The sequence below is a fragment of the Idiotropiscis lumnitzeri genome, chromosome 5 (genome assembly GCF_059441095.1).
Source record: "Idiotropiscis lumnitzeri isolate Australia: NSW breed Sydney's pygmy pipehorse chromosome 5, RoL_Ilum_1.0, whole genome shotgun sequence".
Classification (NCBI taxonomy): domain Eukaryota; kingdom Metazoa; phylum Chordata; class Actinopteri; order Syngnathiformes; family Syngnathidae; genus Idiotropiscis; species Idiotropiscis lumnitzeri.
In genome coordinates this window covers 11,132,131-11,152,123 of record NC_142395.1, presented here as the reverse complement: position 1 = coordinate 11,152,123, position 19,993 = coordinate 11,132,131, and the positions used below count along the sequence as shown (strand labels likewise).

The 19,993-nt window shown below is 38.8% G+C and overlaps 1 protein-coding gene across 1 annotated transcript in view; it reads left to right on the top strand.

The window, feature by feature from the left end:
• The window catches only part of luzp2 (leucine zipper protein 2), a 151,542-nt gene that overhangs the window by 117,555 nt on the left and 13,994 nt on the right, over window positions 1-19,993 (top strand). Inside the window, exons 7-9 of the mRNA XM_088297042.1 lie at window positions 4,690-4,752; window positions 11,095-11,169; window positions 13,039-13,206. Of these exons, the coding sequence (XP_088153168.1) occupies window positions 4,690-4,752; window positions 11,095-11,169; window positions 13,039-13,206 (306 nt within the window). The remainder of the gene's footprint in view (window positions 1-4,689; window positions 4,753-11,094; window positions 11,170-13,038; window positions 13,207-19,993) is intronic.

The window sequence follows — 19,993 nt, the reverse complement described above, 5'->3', positions numbered from 1 at the left end:
AAAACAATTTCCCATGTTCTCCCTCATTCACTATCTGTATTGAATAATTCAGACACTAGAAATGACTGGAAGGATTCAAATAAAATTTACTCCTCCTACGTGGGTTATGGCCAGTGTGTCTCATCTGACATGTTTGAAAAAGTCAGGTATATTATGGACTACTTTAAAGGCAGTGGTAAGTGTAGCAATTTTGGGAGGCTTTTGTGCTCCTGATGGGTGCCTATCATTAGAATATTAGAAAATTATTTGACACCTTTCAGCTAAAAATATCCTCAAATACCCTCATACTTGCAAGCAATTCCAAGGTGTTCTCTAAGTCAAGCCCTCAAAGATTACATTGACATTTCTAACTGTTTCAAATGCCCTAAAAGCTCGATCTAAGTAGCACAAATTCAACATTAAAAGCAGCGTAGGCATTGGAATAGTTCATGTACTTTGGTCATTCAGTCATTGTTTTTTAGGAATTTATTTGTTCTGGAAGCTTTTGGATGCGTTTTAGAGGCTCTCTCTCTCTCTCTGTATATATATATATATATATTTTACCAAGATGTCAGCCATCTGTCACACTGCTAATTTAAGTAAGCTAATTGAGCCACATAAAAAGGGTAACATATACAAACATCTCTCAGTAGCTGTTGTGGAATAATACATCACTATTAACTATAATCACAATGATATTAAACATACTTTTTCTTAGTGACAATCAAAATGAAAACACACCTGTGTAAAGCCAGATTCATCTTTGGTACTAGATCTCATTGGGATGTCTACAGTAACACAATATTCTTTACTTTCTTGGTCTTCTACTGTACTGTATATTCTGTATCCACTGAAAAATGACATAGAATCAGTCCGAGTGTCTGGAGTGGTAGAGATGCCATGAGCAATTTAGTCCAATACTGGACTTTTCATGTGATTAATTAACACCATCCATCAATTTCTAAAGTACTTAAAGTCATCAGGATCAAAGGTAATGTGAACTCTATCCAAGCTGACCTTTTGAGCACAAGGCAGCGTACAACCTGGACCAAAGCCGTAGAAAACAAAGTCTGGATAGTGACGTGTGGGCAGTGGGCAACATATTGTCACCCAGCTTGAAAACATCACCCTGCGATGCAAAGCAATCCAATGGACTATTTCCAAAATGTACCATATGGATATTTTCCACAGAAACCTCACAATATACACTGTATATACTTTATACTTGTATATTTCTATCTTCATCTGAGATTATAATAATGACCAGCTAAGAGCAATAAAAAAGTTTTTTTTAGGATTCTTAAACTCTTTCAATGACAATTTTCAAAAGAGAACCGCTTGAGTGCCAGCCAATTTAGGGCAGTCTGACTGATGTTTCAAGGCTCAAAGAATATTGTTTTATGACTTATCTAAACACAGAAATAACCCTCCATCACACACACACGCAAAAATATTTTGGTATCTACCTTCTTCCATATTTGTATTCAGCAGTAAAACATCAATTGATTTCCACCCAAATCATGTATTTTGGATGAATAAAATGCAGAAAACAAGCTTTTTGTGAAAGATACTTCTCCCACAACAGTCATTTTCATGCTCATTCTTTTTTATGTATATTTTTATTATTATTATTTTATTTATTTTTTCTTTTTTTTTTACCAAGTCCCATCAATAATGGTGCCTTCATTTGTGAAAACACAATAAATAATTATACAAGTCTTCAAAGTAATAATATATGTGATAATATATAATTTTATATATATTGTTTGATTAAAACAGCATTTGACCCCCTAATCTTTTGAGGGGTTTGGGGAAATGATTCCTCGGCAAGGCTTGCCTGTAATGAGTGGAACAGCTTATGGTAACACAAACAACTACTATTTAAAAATCCACTTACAAGTGTCTGAGGCTAATTCAAGACAATGTAGGGAATAGATACCAAATGGCATCCATAAACCAATTAAATTCACTGCCATTGACAAAGTATACGTGTCAATTACATTTTTTCAATGGGGGTCGGTGGGGGAAAATGTCAAAACTTGGAAACAACTTTACTGATGCACAACCATCAGTCGATGACATTGATGCCCCATTTCTCAGTTTGTGAGTCCATGGAAGAAACGGCTTCATTTTGTGTAACCTACCTTTTTCTACAGCTGATTGTAAAAGAACGGTAAAAAGCAGAATCAAACTTTTTTTTTTCTGAAAAAAGGATATATATTTTTTTTCAATTTGGTAGTTTGGTGTATACTTAATCATTGGCCACAATATCTTGTGGGTCAAATGGTTGACAGTGAATGAGTTCACTGGGGATTTAACTAATGCAGAGTTGCACTGTGAATTGAATGAGTGTCCTGAGTGTTTTCAATAGCTTTGCTCTTGACGGGTCACCCGCCAATTGCAGGGCACATATATAGTGATGCCAAGTGTTGCGGCTTCTTAAGAGCTCAACTGTTCCACCGAGGTTGAAAATGTTCTGAAGATGAGGAGAAAATTTAATGCGTCCATGGTGGGGAATAAGATAATAATAACACCAAATCAATGTTTGATGTTACAGTACAATTTTCACTCAATTCTCACTGGAACCGCGTTCGTTATAGCGTAGAGTAACCATCTGTCTAGAGCAAATTAATTAAGTGTTTAGAGAGAAAATATATTGCAAAACTCTGTGCAATATTGTCCAAAAATTGGAATTTAATTAAAACGGTAGTGAATATGTCAGTCAAGGGAAGGGGCCTCAAAGATTAAAAGTATATTAGTGTAATGTATAGTATATTAAATAATGATAGTATTAGTTAGCTCAATAACATTGTGCTTTGATTTTGTCTTTGGAGAGCCGCACAATATTCTCAAAATTGCATTATACCTGTTTTACTATTGTTTAATCAATTCAGCTTTTCTGAACGACCATATTGCCTGATATTTCTGGTGATGCGCCATTCTATGAACAAGACTGCCACTACACTATTTTATATTGAGCAATCTAGTGCCATGATATAATATTGAATAAATCATGTCAATATTTTGTCATACTAATCGAAGATACAAAATATAAAAAAAAAAAAAACAATCATGAAAATATTTATGTCTTTCCAAGTCTTCTGGCGGCTCACATTTGTTATTTTGGTTGAAAACCAAATGTTCATGCTGAAATCAAAATTTTCCAAACAGAATCTGAAAAATGTTGCTGAGAGGTGATGGTGGTTGGCATATCTGCATCTAGACAAATGAGTATTAGCAATATTAATAATAAATCAAATTTAAATGGCACTTTTCTGGACAGTCAAAGCACTCACAATGGATGCATTATTCATGCGCTCGCACATTCACACTCTGGAGGCCGTAAACTACGTATGGAGCCACAGCTGCCCTCTGATTGGCTGACGGAAGCGTCCCTGCCAGTGTGCGCCTGTGGCCCCTCCGACCACCACCGAACATTCAAGCCCAGTTGTACACCAGGAAGTGGCACTGGAGGCATTGTGGGTCAAGTGTCCATAAATCAATTTAGAATAACTTAACTACCGGTTCTCGAGGGCCACTTTTTTGCATGTTTTAGATGTTTCCCTCCTCCAACACATCAGATTCAACGATCAGCTCATCAACATGCTTTGCAGGAGTCTGATAACGATCCTGTGTTGGAGGAGGGGAATATATAAAACATGTAGAATGCGGCCCTTGAGGACAGAACTTTGTGTTCAAACCGAACCCCACGATAAAGCCAAAACTAAATTTTGAATAAATTGCATCTCCCAAAAAAATAACTAAATAAAAAATTAAGAGCTGTGCGAAATCCTACTCAAATTCAGCTTTATTATTAAGATGCACTGTTATGTAGAATGTAAATTGGGAGGAAATATTCCTTTACAATATTTGATCTTTGGTGTATAAAATGTATGGCATCTAAATACTTCCTGAATGCATTGAATGTTCATACAATACTTTCATCGGAGACGTCATGACTTGCTCATGTAATTCTCCTGGGCTGAAGAGGAGCCTGGCATGATTTAGCGAGTAAATACGGTCCATGTATTCCGTTACAGCCCAGTGGGTCCCTCATATTGTATCAGGAAAGTGCCTATCTTTGCGCCAAACTGAAGTGTATTACCATGATGTATATACAATATGAAATGTTGATGGTCAACATGTTGTGCATTTCACATTAGATCTCATGGCAAGGGACGTCCTGAAGAAAGGTGAAAATCCTCAGATGTATGGTCATATTTAGGTGAATCATGATAAGTTAGGTGACCATTTAAAATCATTTTCAAGTCACTTAATATTTAACTGCTTGGTACTTAATAAAATAAACAAAAAAAAACATGTTAAAAATGACCACCAATCATTTAAGAGGAGTGAAGGAACATTTTAGGGTAGCTTTAGCCAAATGACGCCATTGCCAACAGCTGGTTCTCACCAAGAAACCTTCCTACCTGAGGTGGTAGCATCACTGTGTGGTGCGGGTGATAACCCGACAGTGGGCATAAAGCCAGCACTTGGCTGCATCACTTTTGCTTTGTCTTTGCAGTTCAGTGAAGGCGCGATTTGATATTTTCCTTCCCACAGTAATTCTCTTCTTTTAGCTGGAGCTTTTGCCCTGGGAACAGTCACAAAGGGGTCTTCTGGTGCAGCTGCCAGAATCCTGCTACGTGATCTAAAACCAATTTCACAATTTGAATAAGCTAACACTATTTTCTTATCTTTCTCTTGCAGTCCAAAAAAATCCAGGCTCAACTGAAAGAACTGCGGTATGGGAAAAAGGATTTAATTTTTAAGGTAAGCTCACACTGAAGGGTGGGTAGTTTTAAAGCACTTCCACAGCAGAGCTACAAAATTATTTGAGACCACCTTGGAAATCGGCTCCATCACCGGCGATACCCAAAAGAATTTAATCTCCAATTGCAAAATCGCTTCCGGCTTGGCAGTTCATTGCACAGTCAAGACTTGTTTATTCCTTGTTTATCTCCTCCAAAATCCATGCTATCCTTCGCTGTCATAGATTGTATGTTGATAAATTCTAATGAGATTCTCTTCAAAAACCCTACAAAGTTAATTCAGAAATTTGTTTTTGAATGTATCATACATGTTTAAGAAACCGTATTTTCTGGACTATAAGTCGCACTGTTTTTTGTAGTTTGGCTGTTTCTACAACTTATACATGAAAAAAAGAAATTTCTCAGACAGCCACGGGAGGGCATTGTAGTCTTATGCGCCGATGTCCCGACTCCTTACAAAGTCTGAGAATTACTGAACGCAAATTCTTCAGACTACAAAGCTGCAAGTAGTGAAATTTGGAGCTGAAAAACCGTAATCGGACAGCTGCTTAAACAACGTACTGCGGGTGAGTCATGTCAACAGTGCAGTTACGGTACATCTCCACGCTCAGGTGTGAATATAAAGGACTTTGTGGGAGGAGCGTCTTGGTGCGTCACAACTTTTCTGTTCATGTAAATTTTTTTGTGTAACTTAACTTCAATTATTTGTCCCGTTTCTACCACTACAGCGTGTAATTAGCTAGCTAGCTATGCTATGCAAATAGAAAAATGCATCTTCCCTGGATACCACAATTTACAGAACAGCTTGGCATTGGTTATTAAGGCTACAGTAATATTTTGAAACGCAAGGCCCTGTAGGGTTTTAACTAGCAGCAACTATGTGCTCAAATGTCTGTCATGTGAGCCACAAGCTAAATTATGAGTGCCGCTAAATTGAGTAAAACCGTGAACTTGAAGCGTCTCTGTTATCCGGCCCCATATGTGTGCGTGTGTGTGTGTGTGTCGGGTTTTCAATTTTGTAGCATTTATGTCCCTTGTTTTATTTTATTTTTAGCTTTGAATAATGGCTGTATTTACTGGTTTGGGTCATGTGACATTTTGTACAGTATTATCACATATCCAAATCAAGCTTGGTGCTAAATGTTCCATATGTTCACTGTGTAAAACCGACAATGGGCACTGTAGTTTGTTTTTGACTTTTAAGTTAGAAGAAAATAAGTTTCTTTTGTTTTTTTTACTAGCTTTCTTTTTAATGTTCTATGTATTCCCTCTATGCAATGATTGAAAGCCTAACAGGGGAGGATGGAGCAGAGGAGATGAGAATGCAGGGAAGAGTCACTCAAGATCGGAAATGTCATCAGCCTCACATGGGGATGTCAGTCAAGGCACTTTGCCCGTGAGGAAATTGAAGTGGCTATAACAGCTGTTATACCGTAGCAAATGCATTTTATGTGGTGACATTGCACAAAAATTACACCCATCTCCAAAAATACAGATACATCCAACACTACCCAGAATGGCAACTTTTTGATATTTTATAAAAGCACGTACTGTATGGTGGGTACAACAAAACAGAGCGAGACTGGCCATCTGACATTTAGAGCAGATGCCCAGCGGGCCGGTGTCTTTCGAGACCGATGGGGTGCTATTTTATTATTATTTTCCTTCATTTATCCCGAAGAGACCAACGCACAGTTTGGAAGGAGAAAACCATTAAGCCATTTACTACGTGGAAGCCAGACGTGGTCATGAGTCTCAATACAAATTTTATAAGAATCTGGTTTTAGAATCGTACATTTGATTCTTGCAATCAATGTCAACTATATCCATTATTTTCACACCATACCAGGTAAACAATATGGATGAGAAGTCATTCTTTATCACACAATATGTACGAATGCATGAGATAGAAGTACATTATAAGCAAAGCAATGGCAAAATAAATGTATAATATAATAAATAAATTAAGCGCAGCAAATTGTTGCTTTTTACTTGAATTTGGTCTTAATTTTATTATGAAGGTTTTGAGCAAGTTTCTTGATATGTGTGCATTTTATTTACATGAAACTCTGACAGTGGAGGGTATGACAAACAATGATTTGTCAGTTAAAGAGTGGGTTGCAAGCATGCACCTATGCACACTCACACACGCATACACGCATGCGCACATACGTGTACGTGTACGTGTGTGCAAGTGGGTCCGTGTCGAAATGCCAATGACGATTTTTTCAACATAATTAATTATTTCCAAATAAAGTATCATTCACAAAATCATCTGAACATTTTCTTCGAGTAAAATTATTTAAAGGACAACTTGAGACGAGATTCACAATTATATTCTGGCAGGCTCAGAACTAACCTTGTGCCAAAGATGAAAAAGTTATGAGGTTTGCATCTAATCAACAATTGGCAATGGTCAAGAAACTCATTTCAGGTTTGGTTTTGTCGTCGTGTAATCCTTGCATTGTACCTAATACGTTGTACTGTTCACCGCTGGCCTCTCAACATGGCTTCAAAAGGATATCTGATTATTCGTTGGCTTTCTCAAGCCATAAAAAGTCATCGCAGTCGGTGCTAAACTGCAAACACAACACACAGGCAGGTTGGTCTTTGCTTGTTCTCTTTTTTATTTTATAAAAGCCCTAAGAGGAACTGCCCTTTCAATGCTGCGAGACACAAGAGCCTCCACTCTGCTAGTCCCCATTCGACTTTACCTCAGGGCTGTTCCTTCGCTGGCTTTCAAATGCGAAAGAATAATGGTGGCTTGATGTAGTCGCATGCCTCATATAGTGAAATGGCTTGAACTCCACTGACCTCACACCTCCATAATGGACTGACACGTAAATATGAAGCTTTGAGTCAGTAACCCTGAAAGTCAGCATTTCTGGGTCAGTCACCATGCGCCCGTATTTCTCCTAGGACTATCTGCTGATGATGCACGGAGCAATGGCTGTAATGGCTCTCGATAATTCAACACAGTCACATGCATGCGTATGTGCACACATTCTTCTTTTGCCCTTTAGAAGTCAGAGCTGAGCGCAGGCTACAAATGTCTATGCTTGTTAGCCAATCCAACCTGGACTTATTTTGCACTGTTTCATCTGACATGCAGAGCAACGTTTTGTTTTTGTATTATCTGCTGTGATAAGATGTAAACACATTCTGTGTGTTGTCCCTTCTCTAGCATCATATTAAAATGTCTGCTGGTGTTTTGACAACCAAAATTTAGTGTCAGAGGCTCCTTTGAAATATGGCGATTGAATGTTTTTTTTTTTCTTTCTGGTCGCCATCCGTATTCAAATAACATTATTATGAGTGAAAATGCCTTCTTTTTATTTGTTGTCGCAGTGTTTTATAAAATATTCAACACAGATGTAAACCCTCAGGCTGTCCTTGTCTATAATCGTACGACTCACCCATCAGGCCAAACTTAACTCTACTTTATTTAAATAGTGATTTCACACCATCTGTAGCTGTAACAAAGCACACGAGATAAAATATCAACAATTATACAAACATAGGCTTATGCCTACATACGCTTTGTCGTCTTGAAGCGGTAATAGATGAAAGAGGAACAATTAGAAGTCTCCTTTTGTCAGTTGATCAGCGATGTCATGATCACAGAATGAATGACGTCACTCACATCCGCTAAAAGCTCAATTTGAAAATAAACACACTACTGTAGCGCCCAATGATGCGTAAAATATACCCATACGGAAAGAAGGGTTAAATTCTGCAGACTCCAGTCAATAATACGCAGCTATGAAAAAGTAAAATAAAGTGGTCAATATAAAGATGACATAAAAGCCTTTTTAAACATAATGTGCTTAGCAGGGCATTGCGGCTGAAAAAAGTTTCACAATATAGTATTTCATATCAGTAATTTATTTGTTTCAGCTTTTTAAAACAAGAAAAACTATTCTCAACTCCTCCAGGAATCCGGCCGTACCATCACAGACAGTCCAAAAGCCCTGACCTTTCCACTGGACAACATGGGACTGTACCAACAATTCTGCCCATTTAGGCGCATAAAAACAAGTGCCGTGTGGTCATAAAGTGGCTATGGTCCAATAGCGCCAACATTTCCCGATAGAAACAGTGATAATGCAAGCAGGTGCTCCTGAAATGACACAACCGATCAAGCACCAATATTCTCCTTCATCAAATGGTAAAGTAAATTGGTAAAATAAAAATTAAAGTGACAAATTAGCAGACCTCTTACAGCAGGCGGACTACCCAAAGAAGCCATCTTCGATCCACCAAACATCATTTAAGTTAAACCGTTGAGTTGTCGACACATTTGACCTCTTTAAAATGATGAATTTTATGATGAAACCTGCGTTGTCCTGTGGTGAATTTTGCAAACATTCAATTTTTGAACAGTGTGACTCATCACCTATGCAGAGAGTGTATTGAAAAGGATATACAAACCCAATTCATTGCGCTTACTTTTTGACCTTGGCTGTTTCAAACGGCGTCAATGTTTCATTTCAAAAGCCCAGTAAAAGAAACCTAATAAAAGCGAATGATTGAAAGCTGACCACCAAGGTCAGTTTTAGTTTTACACAATCTGCATGCAAATTATCACAATTTGTTCCATCGTAATGGTAAAGCTATTAATAATGAGATTCATTTGGCTCCACTGTTGATGGGCTTTTTGCGTGGAATAAATGCCCCTCCTGTTTATGATTCAGTTTAGGGATTCAATTTGAGCAATGATAGTAATTATGGCTCTTGTGTGTCATATATACAGTATGACACTTACATAAAATTTTAAGACAATGTCTCAGCCAGACATAATGCTCATTTGTGTCTGTACTTTGTACGATATCTGGTAAAACAGCAAGTTTGTTGCTGGTGCAAGACCTCAGGTTGCTGTTCATGACAAGGAAAAATAATCCATTGTTTGCTGGTTTCAATGTGAATTATTTGATAGATGGAAAGAGCTGGAAAAGGCGGTGTCTTGAGCGCGGTGAGTCCAAGACCGTTTTGCCTGCCATTGTTTTAGTTCTTGCAGTGTGTAAGTTGTCAATTGTGGTAGGGGGAAACAGAAGATCGCGCGTCTCCTAACTGTCCTTTGGAGTGGGATTTTGTCTGTCTTTGTTGAAGCACCAAACCAGACTGATTAAATGACTGCCTCAACAGATCCTGCGACAGGCCGTGCTTCCTCAGCAGTCACAAAAAGTACATTCGCTAGGCCTTTTCCAGGATGGCGTTGATGTTGGTCTCCCACTTTAGGTCCTCAGCGACTGTAATACCCAGAAAATTGAAGGTCTTGACAGTTTACACTTGACAGTGTGATGGGCAGCTGTGGCAAAAGTTGTTTCCTGAGGTCCATGATCACCTCTACAGTTTTGAGTATGTTCAGCTCCACGTGCAGTCGTTTGAGTAGAGTCAGCAGAGTGCTGCAATAGTGGGGACACATCCTTGGGAGTGCCCAGTGCTGATGGTGCTCAGTCTCCCCTGCTGTGTCCAGCATGGCAGAAAGCTGTAGAGTCACTGACAGATGGCAGGAGACACGCTGAGCTGGAGTAGCTTGGAGGGGAGGCATTCTGGGATGAAGGTGTTGGATGGAGAGCTGTCCACAAACAGGATTCTCGCATCGGTCCCGGAGCTGTTGAGGTGTTCCAGGATGAAATGCAGCCAATGTCATCCAATGACCTGTTTGCTCGATAGGCAAATTGAAGGGGTCTAGCAGTGGTACAGTGATGTTCTGAAAGTGGACCAGCATGAGGTGTTCGAAGGACTTCTTGACCACAGATTTCAGAGCGACAGGCCTGTAGTGCTTTAATGTCAAAATGTTTCTGGAGTGGGTTGCACACTTGAGTACAATGACAATAAAGGGATTTCTAATTCTAATTCTAATTCTCTAATAATGGTGGATTGTTTGAAGCAGGATGAGAATTCTGTTTACTTGTTCAGCATTTGTTTGTACGTTTGTGGTTGTGTGTGTGTGTGTGTGTATATATATATATATATATATATATATATATATATATATATATATATATATTTATTTATTTTTTCTACAATTTTATTATGTATAATCAAATTCTGCATTGAAAATCACGGAAGTAACATTGGAAATATTAATCATCAACATTACAATTTAATAAAATTGTTTTATTTTAAGAAGTATGTCTTTTTTACCATATACCCAGAATTTATGGACATCCTCGGGTGTAAAACACTTCTTAAAACAAAACAATTTTATTAAAATTGTAATATTGATGAATAAAGTGAATGAATGCTTAATTTTGCAGTTAACTCGACTTGGTTTTGTTGCTGCTATGGGAAGAAGATGCTGAAAGGTTTTGATACAGAGGTTATGTATTTTTTCTAGGGACAACAGCTCATGGATTTGGAACACAAGTTAACCATTGCCAAAGAAGAATTAGAGAAGACTGCTCTTGACAAGGTGAGTACTTCTCTTGCTTTAGTAGGGCTTTTTCATTTCAAGGCCCCTTGAAATATGTCCTTGAATATCTGATAAGAGCATGAAATACATCAGATCAAAATGTATCAAGTGTGAGATAAATGTTTGTCAAGGCTGTGGAATTACCTTGTTGAACTTCAAAGGGGTTGTTAGAGGTTGGTGCATGAAGCCCCATTTTTACAAGATTCTTAGCAATTCTTGAAGTTTTTGTTGTTGATGTTTTTGTTGTTTTGCAGTGCTATTTGCAGGCCGGCTGGGTCCCTATTCCCCATACTTAATATTTTATATCAAGGGATAAACTGTATCGTACACCAACTGTACAAAGTCTGAGATAAAACAGGAGGCTTAGATACATTGTTTAGTCTGAGGTACAGGCCTGCAACAAATAATCTGATAAATCGAATAATTTCTTGACAAAAACAGACGAAGCAATGGAATTCAACCCGGAGGAGATATATATGTGCTTCAGAGACAGGCATATTGTTAAGTGAAGCGAGAGCGAGAGAGAGAGAGAGAGAGAGGACGAAATGGGACAGATTTGAACCACTCTTTTCGTTTGTGTTATTCGCCAATAGATGAACTATTTGGCTCGGAGAAAAGTGCAGTTGTGTTTTTATATTCAAACTCAGCTTGTAGCCAACACAAGTGATGTCATGCACACCGTGATCACAAGATTACAATTTCAGCAGCGCAGCCTGGTGCATCGATGATCTCGGCCGGTATCATCGTACTGGTCGTTGGAGACTTCAATCATGCTCTTATCGCTCACCCACTAACAGCTTTACACAGCATGTGGACTGTGCAACAAGGATGGTAAAAAGCTCCGCCACTCCTCTATGCTAAATAGTAATGTAAATGAGAGCTCTTGTATGATTTAATTAGAAAATAATCCTTGGTTTATTTCTTTAGTTATTGATTTAGATATTTAGAGCTGGAGTGCCCAACCAGTCGATCATGATTGACAGATCGCGGACTGCTTCCAAAGTCGGTGTATGGGAGGAAAAAAGTTTTGGGAGTCTGTGTGCATTATTTTTATATATCTTATATGAATTATTTTGATATTTTGTGTTCATGTAGACTGCAGCCTCAAAAATATACTTTAATCTACCGTGGCACGTGACCTGCATCACAGGAACTTGCAGCTACCTATCAGAGCCGTTTAAAAAATATCTATATTTTTTTTAATAATAATAAATAATGTTTTTTTTTTTTCTTTTTTTGGCTTATTCTCATTCAAATCTTGTTTGTTCTGCAATGCAATGATGCCATTGGCAAGGAAAGAGAATCTGGAGCAGCATTTTATAAATGGCACACGTGAGCTACGCTAGGGATGTTGGCATTTTACGTGCTACAAAAGTCCTTCTCTACATCCGTTTCCCAGTGTCATGTATTCCACCAACATAGGCAGTGATTTCCTTTTTCGAACTCACATTTACATGCCTTTGATCTGGTCCATTTTTGTGTTGTGTTCATGTTAGGATCTGTTATGGCTATACTAGCTCACATCATGCAGATTGGCTTGGCATGCACATGTGCTTACACACACGCGTGCATGTGTGTGTTTGAGTAAAGAGAGAGCAGTGTGATGTCTAGTGATTTTACGACAACAAGAAAAGTGTTGTGCGGTTAGTTCCTGCAGGCTGGAAAAATTGTGTAGGTTTGCGATGTTGTGACTGATTTGTTCGATCGCGGGTGGTTGGCTGCTTGAGAAATAGATCTTGGGTCAAAAAAGGTTGGGCAACCCTGGTTTAGAGATTGGTATCTCATAAAATCAATTCCTCAAGCGTATGCATGACAAGAGCCATGGAGGAATTCAAAAATTGTCCTTTGTGTAATCTCTTTTGGCTTCAGGAGTCTCAGCTGAAGGCGCTCAAGGACACTGTTCACATCTGCTTCTCAGCTGTCCTGCACAACCAACCCAGCAGCAGCCACAGATTTCCAACCTCCCCCTCCCACTTGTACAGATACTCATCACTCATCAACAGTTCCAGAGTCACCTTTCAACAGCCCCATGCCAAGGTAATTCCATATCTCTCTCAGTGCCATCTGATTTAATGCTTATCAGAAAGAAGCACTTTTGTTGTCAAATTTCATCCAATAATATTTTACCGCAGACCTACGGAAGAGTGATTCTCAGGAGTCCTTGAACTAACAGTTTGTGTCATGAGGAATGTCAATGTGAGCAAAGACGTAACAAAGGCCAACTTTTAGACTTGACCCTGGGAATTGATGGTCTTCATTTTTTGAGAAGAAAGTCAAACTGCTGTAAAAGTCATTTTTAGTTTCAGTCTACTGAGTACATCTCTTCCTGTCTATTTGCAACTCGCAAGGGGCTATTGCATAATTTTAGATTCTCTGTGAGGCAGTGACACAATCAGCAATAGTTTGTTCTATATCGAGGCCTTGATTTTGTTGTTATGTACCTGACATTTTAAATGTCCATATTTTCCGTCCATCCATCCATCCATCATCTGTTCCGCTTCTCCTCAGAAGGGTCACGGGGGTGCTGAAGCCATCTACGGGCAGTAGGCGGGGGACACCCTGAACTGGTTGCCAGCCAATCGCAGGGCACACAAAGACAAACAACTATCCGCTCTCACATTCATATCTAGAAACAATTTAGAGTGTTCAATCAACCTACCATGCAAGTGTTTGGAATATGGGAGGAAACCGGAGTACCCGGAGAAAACCCACATAGGCACGGGAAGAACATGCAAACTCCACACAGGAAGACTAGAGCTGGAATCGATCCCACGACCGCTGCACTGTGAGGCTATCGTGCTAACCAGTCATCCACCGTGACGGCAGTGTCCATATTTTATATATATATATATATATATATATATATATATATATATATATATATATATGCAATTACTCCTCATTTTTTTAAGTTACAAATATTTCTCTGAAGAGTGAAGAAAAGTAAGGACACCATTATAAATTAATAATAATTCAAGATGTATAAATAATAATTGTATGAAGTTTTTTTTAATGATGAATCTGCAGTCTAAAAGTCTCCATCCACGATAATACCTCAAATACAATACACATTTCACATTCTATTAGTTCCATAAATATATAAATATACACATAGTGTGCATCTGCATTGCACCACCACACATACATCACACCACAATTTTTATGTACTTTCACTGTACCAAGCAGTCATGTCAAGTCCAATCAGAGATTGCGTTTGTTCTGATTTCTGAAAAGCAGCCACTGCAAGCACTTTGAAATCATCTGGTCGGCCGCAGCACTGCTGTGCTTTATCTGCCATGATTCTGGTGAGCAATTCTGTCTTTAAGAGGCTTTTCTCCCGTCAAAGCAGTCACAATTTGCTCGGCGTCCCTTCAGTGGGTGCCTCAGAGATTTGACATGCTACGAAGATGTTTTTTTCCATTTCTTTCCCTTATCTTGTCTCAGTTTCACCATCTCCTCCAGTGTCAGGGATATTGTGAAAAACACGAGTATGCAACTGACGCTTTTGTGCTCACACTCGAACACTTAGAACAGAATGATCACACACAAAAGTGTATCTTCTTCCCACCTTTTTGCATTGTGTACCACTTATTTGCAAAACAAACACACTCCAAAAAAAAAAATAATAAAAATGTGTCTGGCTTCTTTGTTTGCATTAAAAATAGCTGCACTTCACTTGCGGCTGAGGATTCGAGCTCTATTATCTCCATTATCTCCTTTAAGTGTTGTACACTTTGACACGGCTGTCTGATAAATCTGAGTCAGCCTTGCTGTAAAGATTACTGGGGTGCTCCATCTGTCCACTCAGTCTGCTTATATGGAGGTGTGCCAGATCTCATTGAAATCCCTGCCAAATTCTTCTACAATGTGTTCGGAACAGCACATAATTGCATTCACTGTTCATGGAAGACAACGATCCGCGACTGCTTTTGCTAACAAAAGAACACACTCCCTCATCTTGACCGAAATGCTGTGCTACAAATGCTGTTTTGGTGAACACAAGATTATGTTTTATAAATGTTCTAAAATCACTCAAATCAAGCTCACGTGGCAGCCAGGTTAAGTGTGTGCGTATGTTTTGTATTCGCAAAAACGGTTCCAGCTTTACTTGTAGCGAGTTTGGTGGGCTGTAAATGATACTTGAGAACAGTGGTCTCAAATGGTGGAATGCTAACCCTTCAGGGTACATGAAGGCACTTCAGGGGGTAAGCGAGAGTTTAAAATATTTAAAAAGTAGCATTCTGGCAAGACAAGCGCTTGATCACAGCAGTTGCCCCCATGCCACCAAGAATTACAAAGATCCTTTCTGAAGCACAAGCCAAAGTTTCTCACTAAAATTCAATTCAGTGCAGCATTGCATTCTTCACTGGGGGCAGGCTGCAATGTCAGTCTTCTTTTTCATTATTAAATGCATATTTTAAACAAAAAATCTGTAGTTTCTCCTCTAATTTTAAATTAAGAGAATTGTTTTTGAAAAGAGTTCGATACTATGACCCCAAAAGTGGACACTTTATGACAATTTTTTTAATGTTCAGAAACATTGAAATTAAGTTTATTCTTTCTTTTTTGCTTTTTTTTTTTTTGTTATTGTTTTTTGTATTCAAATTCTTCCATACAAATGGAGTTCCAAAGTTAAAAATGTACACTGATGGCACAGCACTTCGGTACTTGGCTAGAAAAACCTTTACTCGGGGGAACATTGCTGTAAAAAGCTTTTGAACCACAGCATGAACAGACAAAAAAATGTTAAACATGATTCCAGATGTTAAAATGAGTTTGACTTTTACAAAATAAAAATAAAATACACAAACATACGCATACACACTCCCTGTGGCCTACATAGTTAAATATGAACGTGTCCAGTCTTGCCACTCACCACAGGTCCGGTCATTCTACGGTACATGCCCAGGTTTTTAACTTCCCTCCATTTGTAGAGGAACCCCACCATAAGCGTCTCCCTTAAGACAGTGCTCATTAAGCGATAACACCCAGAAAATGAAATGCTGAACCAATATTAGTGTAATGACCACTAAAGCGAAATAACTTTAAGTAGGCAATTAAACAGAATAGTGAACTGCCGCGTACCCAAATGATTTCCAGCAAGGCAAAACAGCAGCGGTTAGTTGAAGGTGCATACAGTATGTTTAACGGAAAAAGGATGCTCAGAACTTCAAGCTTGGATTCTGCGATCAGGAGAAAAGCAAATACCCAACCTTTGACGAGGAGTTAGTTGACAGAGATACAACTATCACACCTTGCCTCGCTACTACTTACGGTGTTAGGATTACATATGTTTTCCTCTGAATTAATCTTATGAACTCCACGAAAGAACAGGATTAGAGGTAAAAAATTTATCTCTTAGGCAATAACGCTAATCATGTGTCTCGCATTATGATCACCCATATTAAATATTTTATCCCTGCTTATTAGCAGAAGGCGGCATCTCAACGTTCATGGGGTGAAAACCTTTTGGCAATTAGCCTGTTCATATCATAGTCAGAAATCCCATTTTTGAATTGTTTGAAAAAAAAATCATTCTTTGCAAAGAGAATTCCTTTTTCCCACTTGATGGTTTGATTTGTGTTTCATAAGCACACTTCACAGTAGATTCAGCATTTGACAACCAAAGAGGATAAGTGGCGGATAGTTTGTTCAAGTGATCTGTGACACCAATATGTGTTTCTTATTTGAGTTCATATAATGAGGCTTAGGCTTTCATGGATGGCAAAGTGGGGGCTCCCATGGACTCGGTCGGCCTCTTCCACATTCACAAAGCTCCACTCACCAGTGAAAGATTCATTAGTGTGAGGATGCAAGATCAGCATGATTGCAGTGGAAGTTGCTTCATATTTAAGAGGGGGAAAGCCACGACTCGTGGTCCAATAGCATGCAATTTTCATCTAAGTAATGGAAGATGATGTCATAGGATTTGGAACACTGTGCTTGAAGGCGAAATCAGTCATTTGATTGCTCCTTTTTCCAAAAGAGACTGGCTTCAGCCCCTCATTTCAGGACCCTATTCCCCATGTCCCTGTAGACCTCAATTCTTCACCGTCAGCCCTGTAATACGTTCAATTTTCGTCAAATTTACTCTTGATCTAAATATAATGTATCGTTTGGAGGAAAGATTTTCTGACATTTGCAACTTAAAACTATCGATGAGGGGGCTTATTTTTAAATTTTCTAAAAAAAGAAAAAAATACAAAGGATTGTGTTTAAATTCAGCACTTTTTGTTCCAAGTGGCATATAAAAAGGTGTTTTATTTCAAACCGCCAGATGATGCAATTTGAAAAGTGATACACGTGCCAGTTTGGATTTTTAATGATCTGAAGCTTTATTCATATTACAAAAGTCCAACATGTCAACAAGGCAAGCCCTTCCCCCTCAATATGTATAAGGATCATTCATTATTCACGCATGAGCAAAAACAGCATTTTAAATCTATTCTGTCCCCTATTGCTATACTACTGGGAACTGAGTCTGATAGTTGCTGTCAAGAGGTGAGAAATAATGCATGAAATGCTTAAACCCCCCCCCCCCCCACACACACACACACCCCCCACGCACACTCTCCCTCTCTTCCAAAAGCCTTCTTGACAGAGCTACCAGAAAAAAAAGTGAGAAGAAAAACTTTGACAGTGACTTTAAAATCGTTTGTACTCATCTTAAAACTGTTTTGCTTTATACTCTCAAGAGACATTTTGGTCCAGTGAAGGAAACTACAATATAAAAGCCTTGAGCAGTTGGCTGCAACAGGCACTTACATTTGGATCAATGTCTCTTAATGCTGTGGCTTCTTTGACCTCTGCTTTGGACATGCAGTCTCTTTGAAAACAATGTGTCAACACTGATTTCCTTTCTGGATGCTCTTCTTCTTCCTAACGTTTGCCTTAAAAAAAATAATTATTTATTTACTGTAGTCTGGTTTAGTTGAACATTATAGGAAGGCCCAAAACATAAAACAGTATGTGCGTTGTTGTGACTTCTTTACAGTCGCTTTCTCTTATTTTTGCATTCAGTGCTTGTGGGTGGCAACTAATAAAAAACCTCAACTTTTCACATCTCTATGAACTCTCATAAAAAAAATAAATAAAAAAAAACATTATACACCATATTATGGGAAACTGACAAGGTGGGCTAGTACGGAAGAAACCAGTTAAAAATGTCAATATTTTTGTTGTATTAAATAATTAATTAATTATATATATATATATATATAATTTCTGTCATAAATGAGCAGCCTGAAACCGAGATTTAGCACTGAGTGATATGGCATCATTGTGTAGATCTCAAAATTTTGTACTCTATGGCAGTGGTCCCCAACTGATACCGATACCAGTCTTTCGGGCACTTTCTACTGGGCCGTGGCGGGCTGCCCAGATTAAAGAATATAAAATGTACATTACTTCCAGTCTACTGAAATATTTAATTTGGAAAAGTGACCGGAGTCTTTTTGTTAAAGCCGTCTCTGACTGACTCCTGACGCATGTCAAGCCAAGATGCGAATTGGCTCTGTAACGCTAATATTAAGCCAACACGTTGCTAAATGAGTACGAAAAAAACTGACATATTTGGAAAGGCCCAGTTAGAATTCACCACAAGAGCCTATACCCAAGAGGAAAGAGAAAGGTGAATTTCACAGACAATTACGGGAGACCTTGAAATATGGATTTATCGCGACGGGTGATTCCCAAGCGCCAAGCCAGCTCTGCACAATATGCAGCAAGCAGCTTCTCCAACGAGTCAATGAAGCCTTCAAAACTGATTCGGTAACAAATGGACGTGCCTTGTCAGTGTAATACTTGGTGGCTAACCCTGCATTGCTAAGACTAAAAAGTCGTTCATTATTGGTGAAGAATTGATCCTTTTCACGCAGCTAATAAAGGTTCATTAAAAAAACAAGTGAATTTGCATTAGTTGTTGTATCTTTGAGAGTTGGGTGACGTGGTTTGGGGGGAATGCACGGATATATTTTTTTTCATGTCCAGCCCAGAACTGATTGGTAAGGCTGACCTGTTTAGGAGTAATATAATGCTTCTGATTGGTGAGCTTGGGGGATAAGAGTGCTGAAAAAAAAACTCAGCTTTGGCGTCCATGTAATCAGGTAATTGTCTGAAATTATTTCTAACCGAAAATTATGAAAAATTAAAAAAAAAAAAGTCTGTTCGATTTACATAAAAAAAAACTGCAGCCATTGGCCGCACATCCTTTTCACAAATCCATCCATCCATTTTCTGTACCGCTTCTCCTCACAAGGGTCGCGGGGGTGCCGGAGCCTATCCCAGCTGTCATCGGGCAGTACAAGCTGAACTGGTTGCTAACCAATCGCAGGACACAAAAAGACAAAAAACCATCCACTCACACACTCATACCTAGGGGCCATTTAGAGTGTCCAATCAACCTGCCACGCATATTTTTGGAATGTGGGTGCAAACCGGAGTACCCGGAGAAAACCCACGCAGGAATGGGGAGAACATGCAAACTCCACACATAAGCTGGAATCGACCTCTGCACTGTGAGGCCATCGTGCTAACCATTCGCCAACACACGGACTATAGCGAGTTGGAGTAGTACCGTTAGCGAATATCTTTATAGCAGTTTTCAGGTTAGTGATTTATTCGCATAGTATTTGGTGATTTTATTTAGCATCGATTGTCGTATTATTCAATCACAGCCAGACCACGCCCAACCCTGTCCTCCCGTGTAAGCCAAAGGTCCTCCTGCCAATGCCCCCTTTGTCCGCATCATTTATGTAGTAGTGAGAGGTGGGTACCCCTTTAAGTCAATTCCTGAGGCAGCGATTCTCCCGTCTAGGCTTTTAAC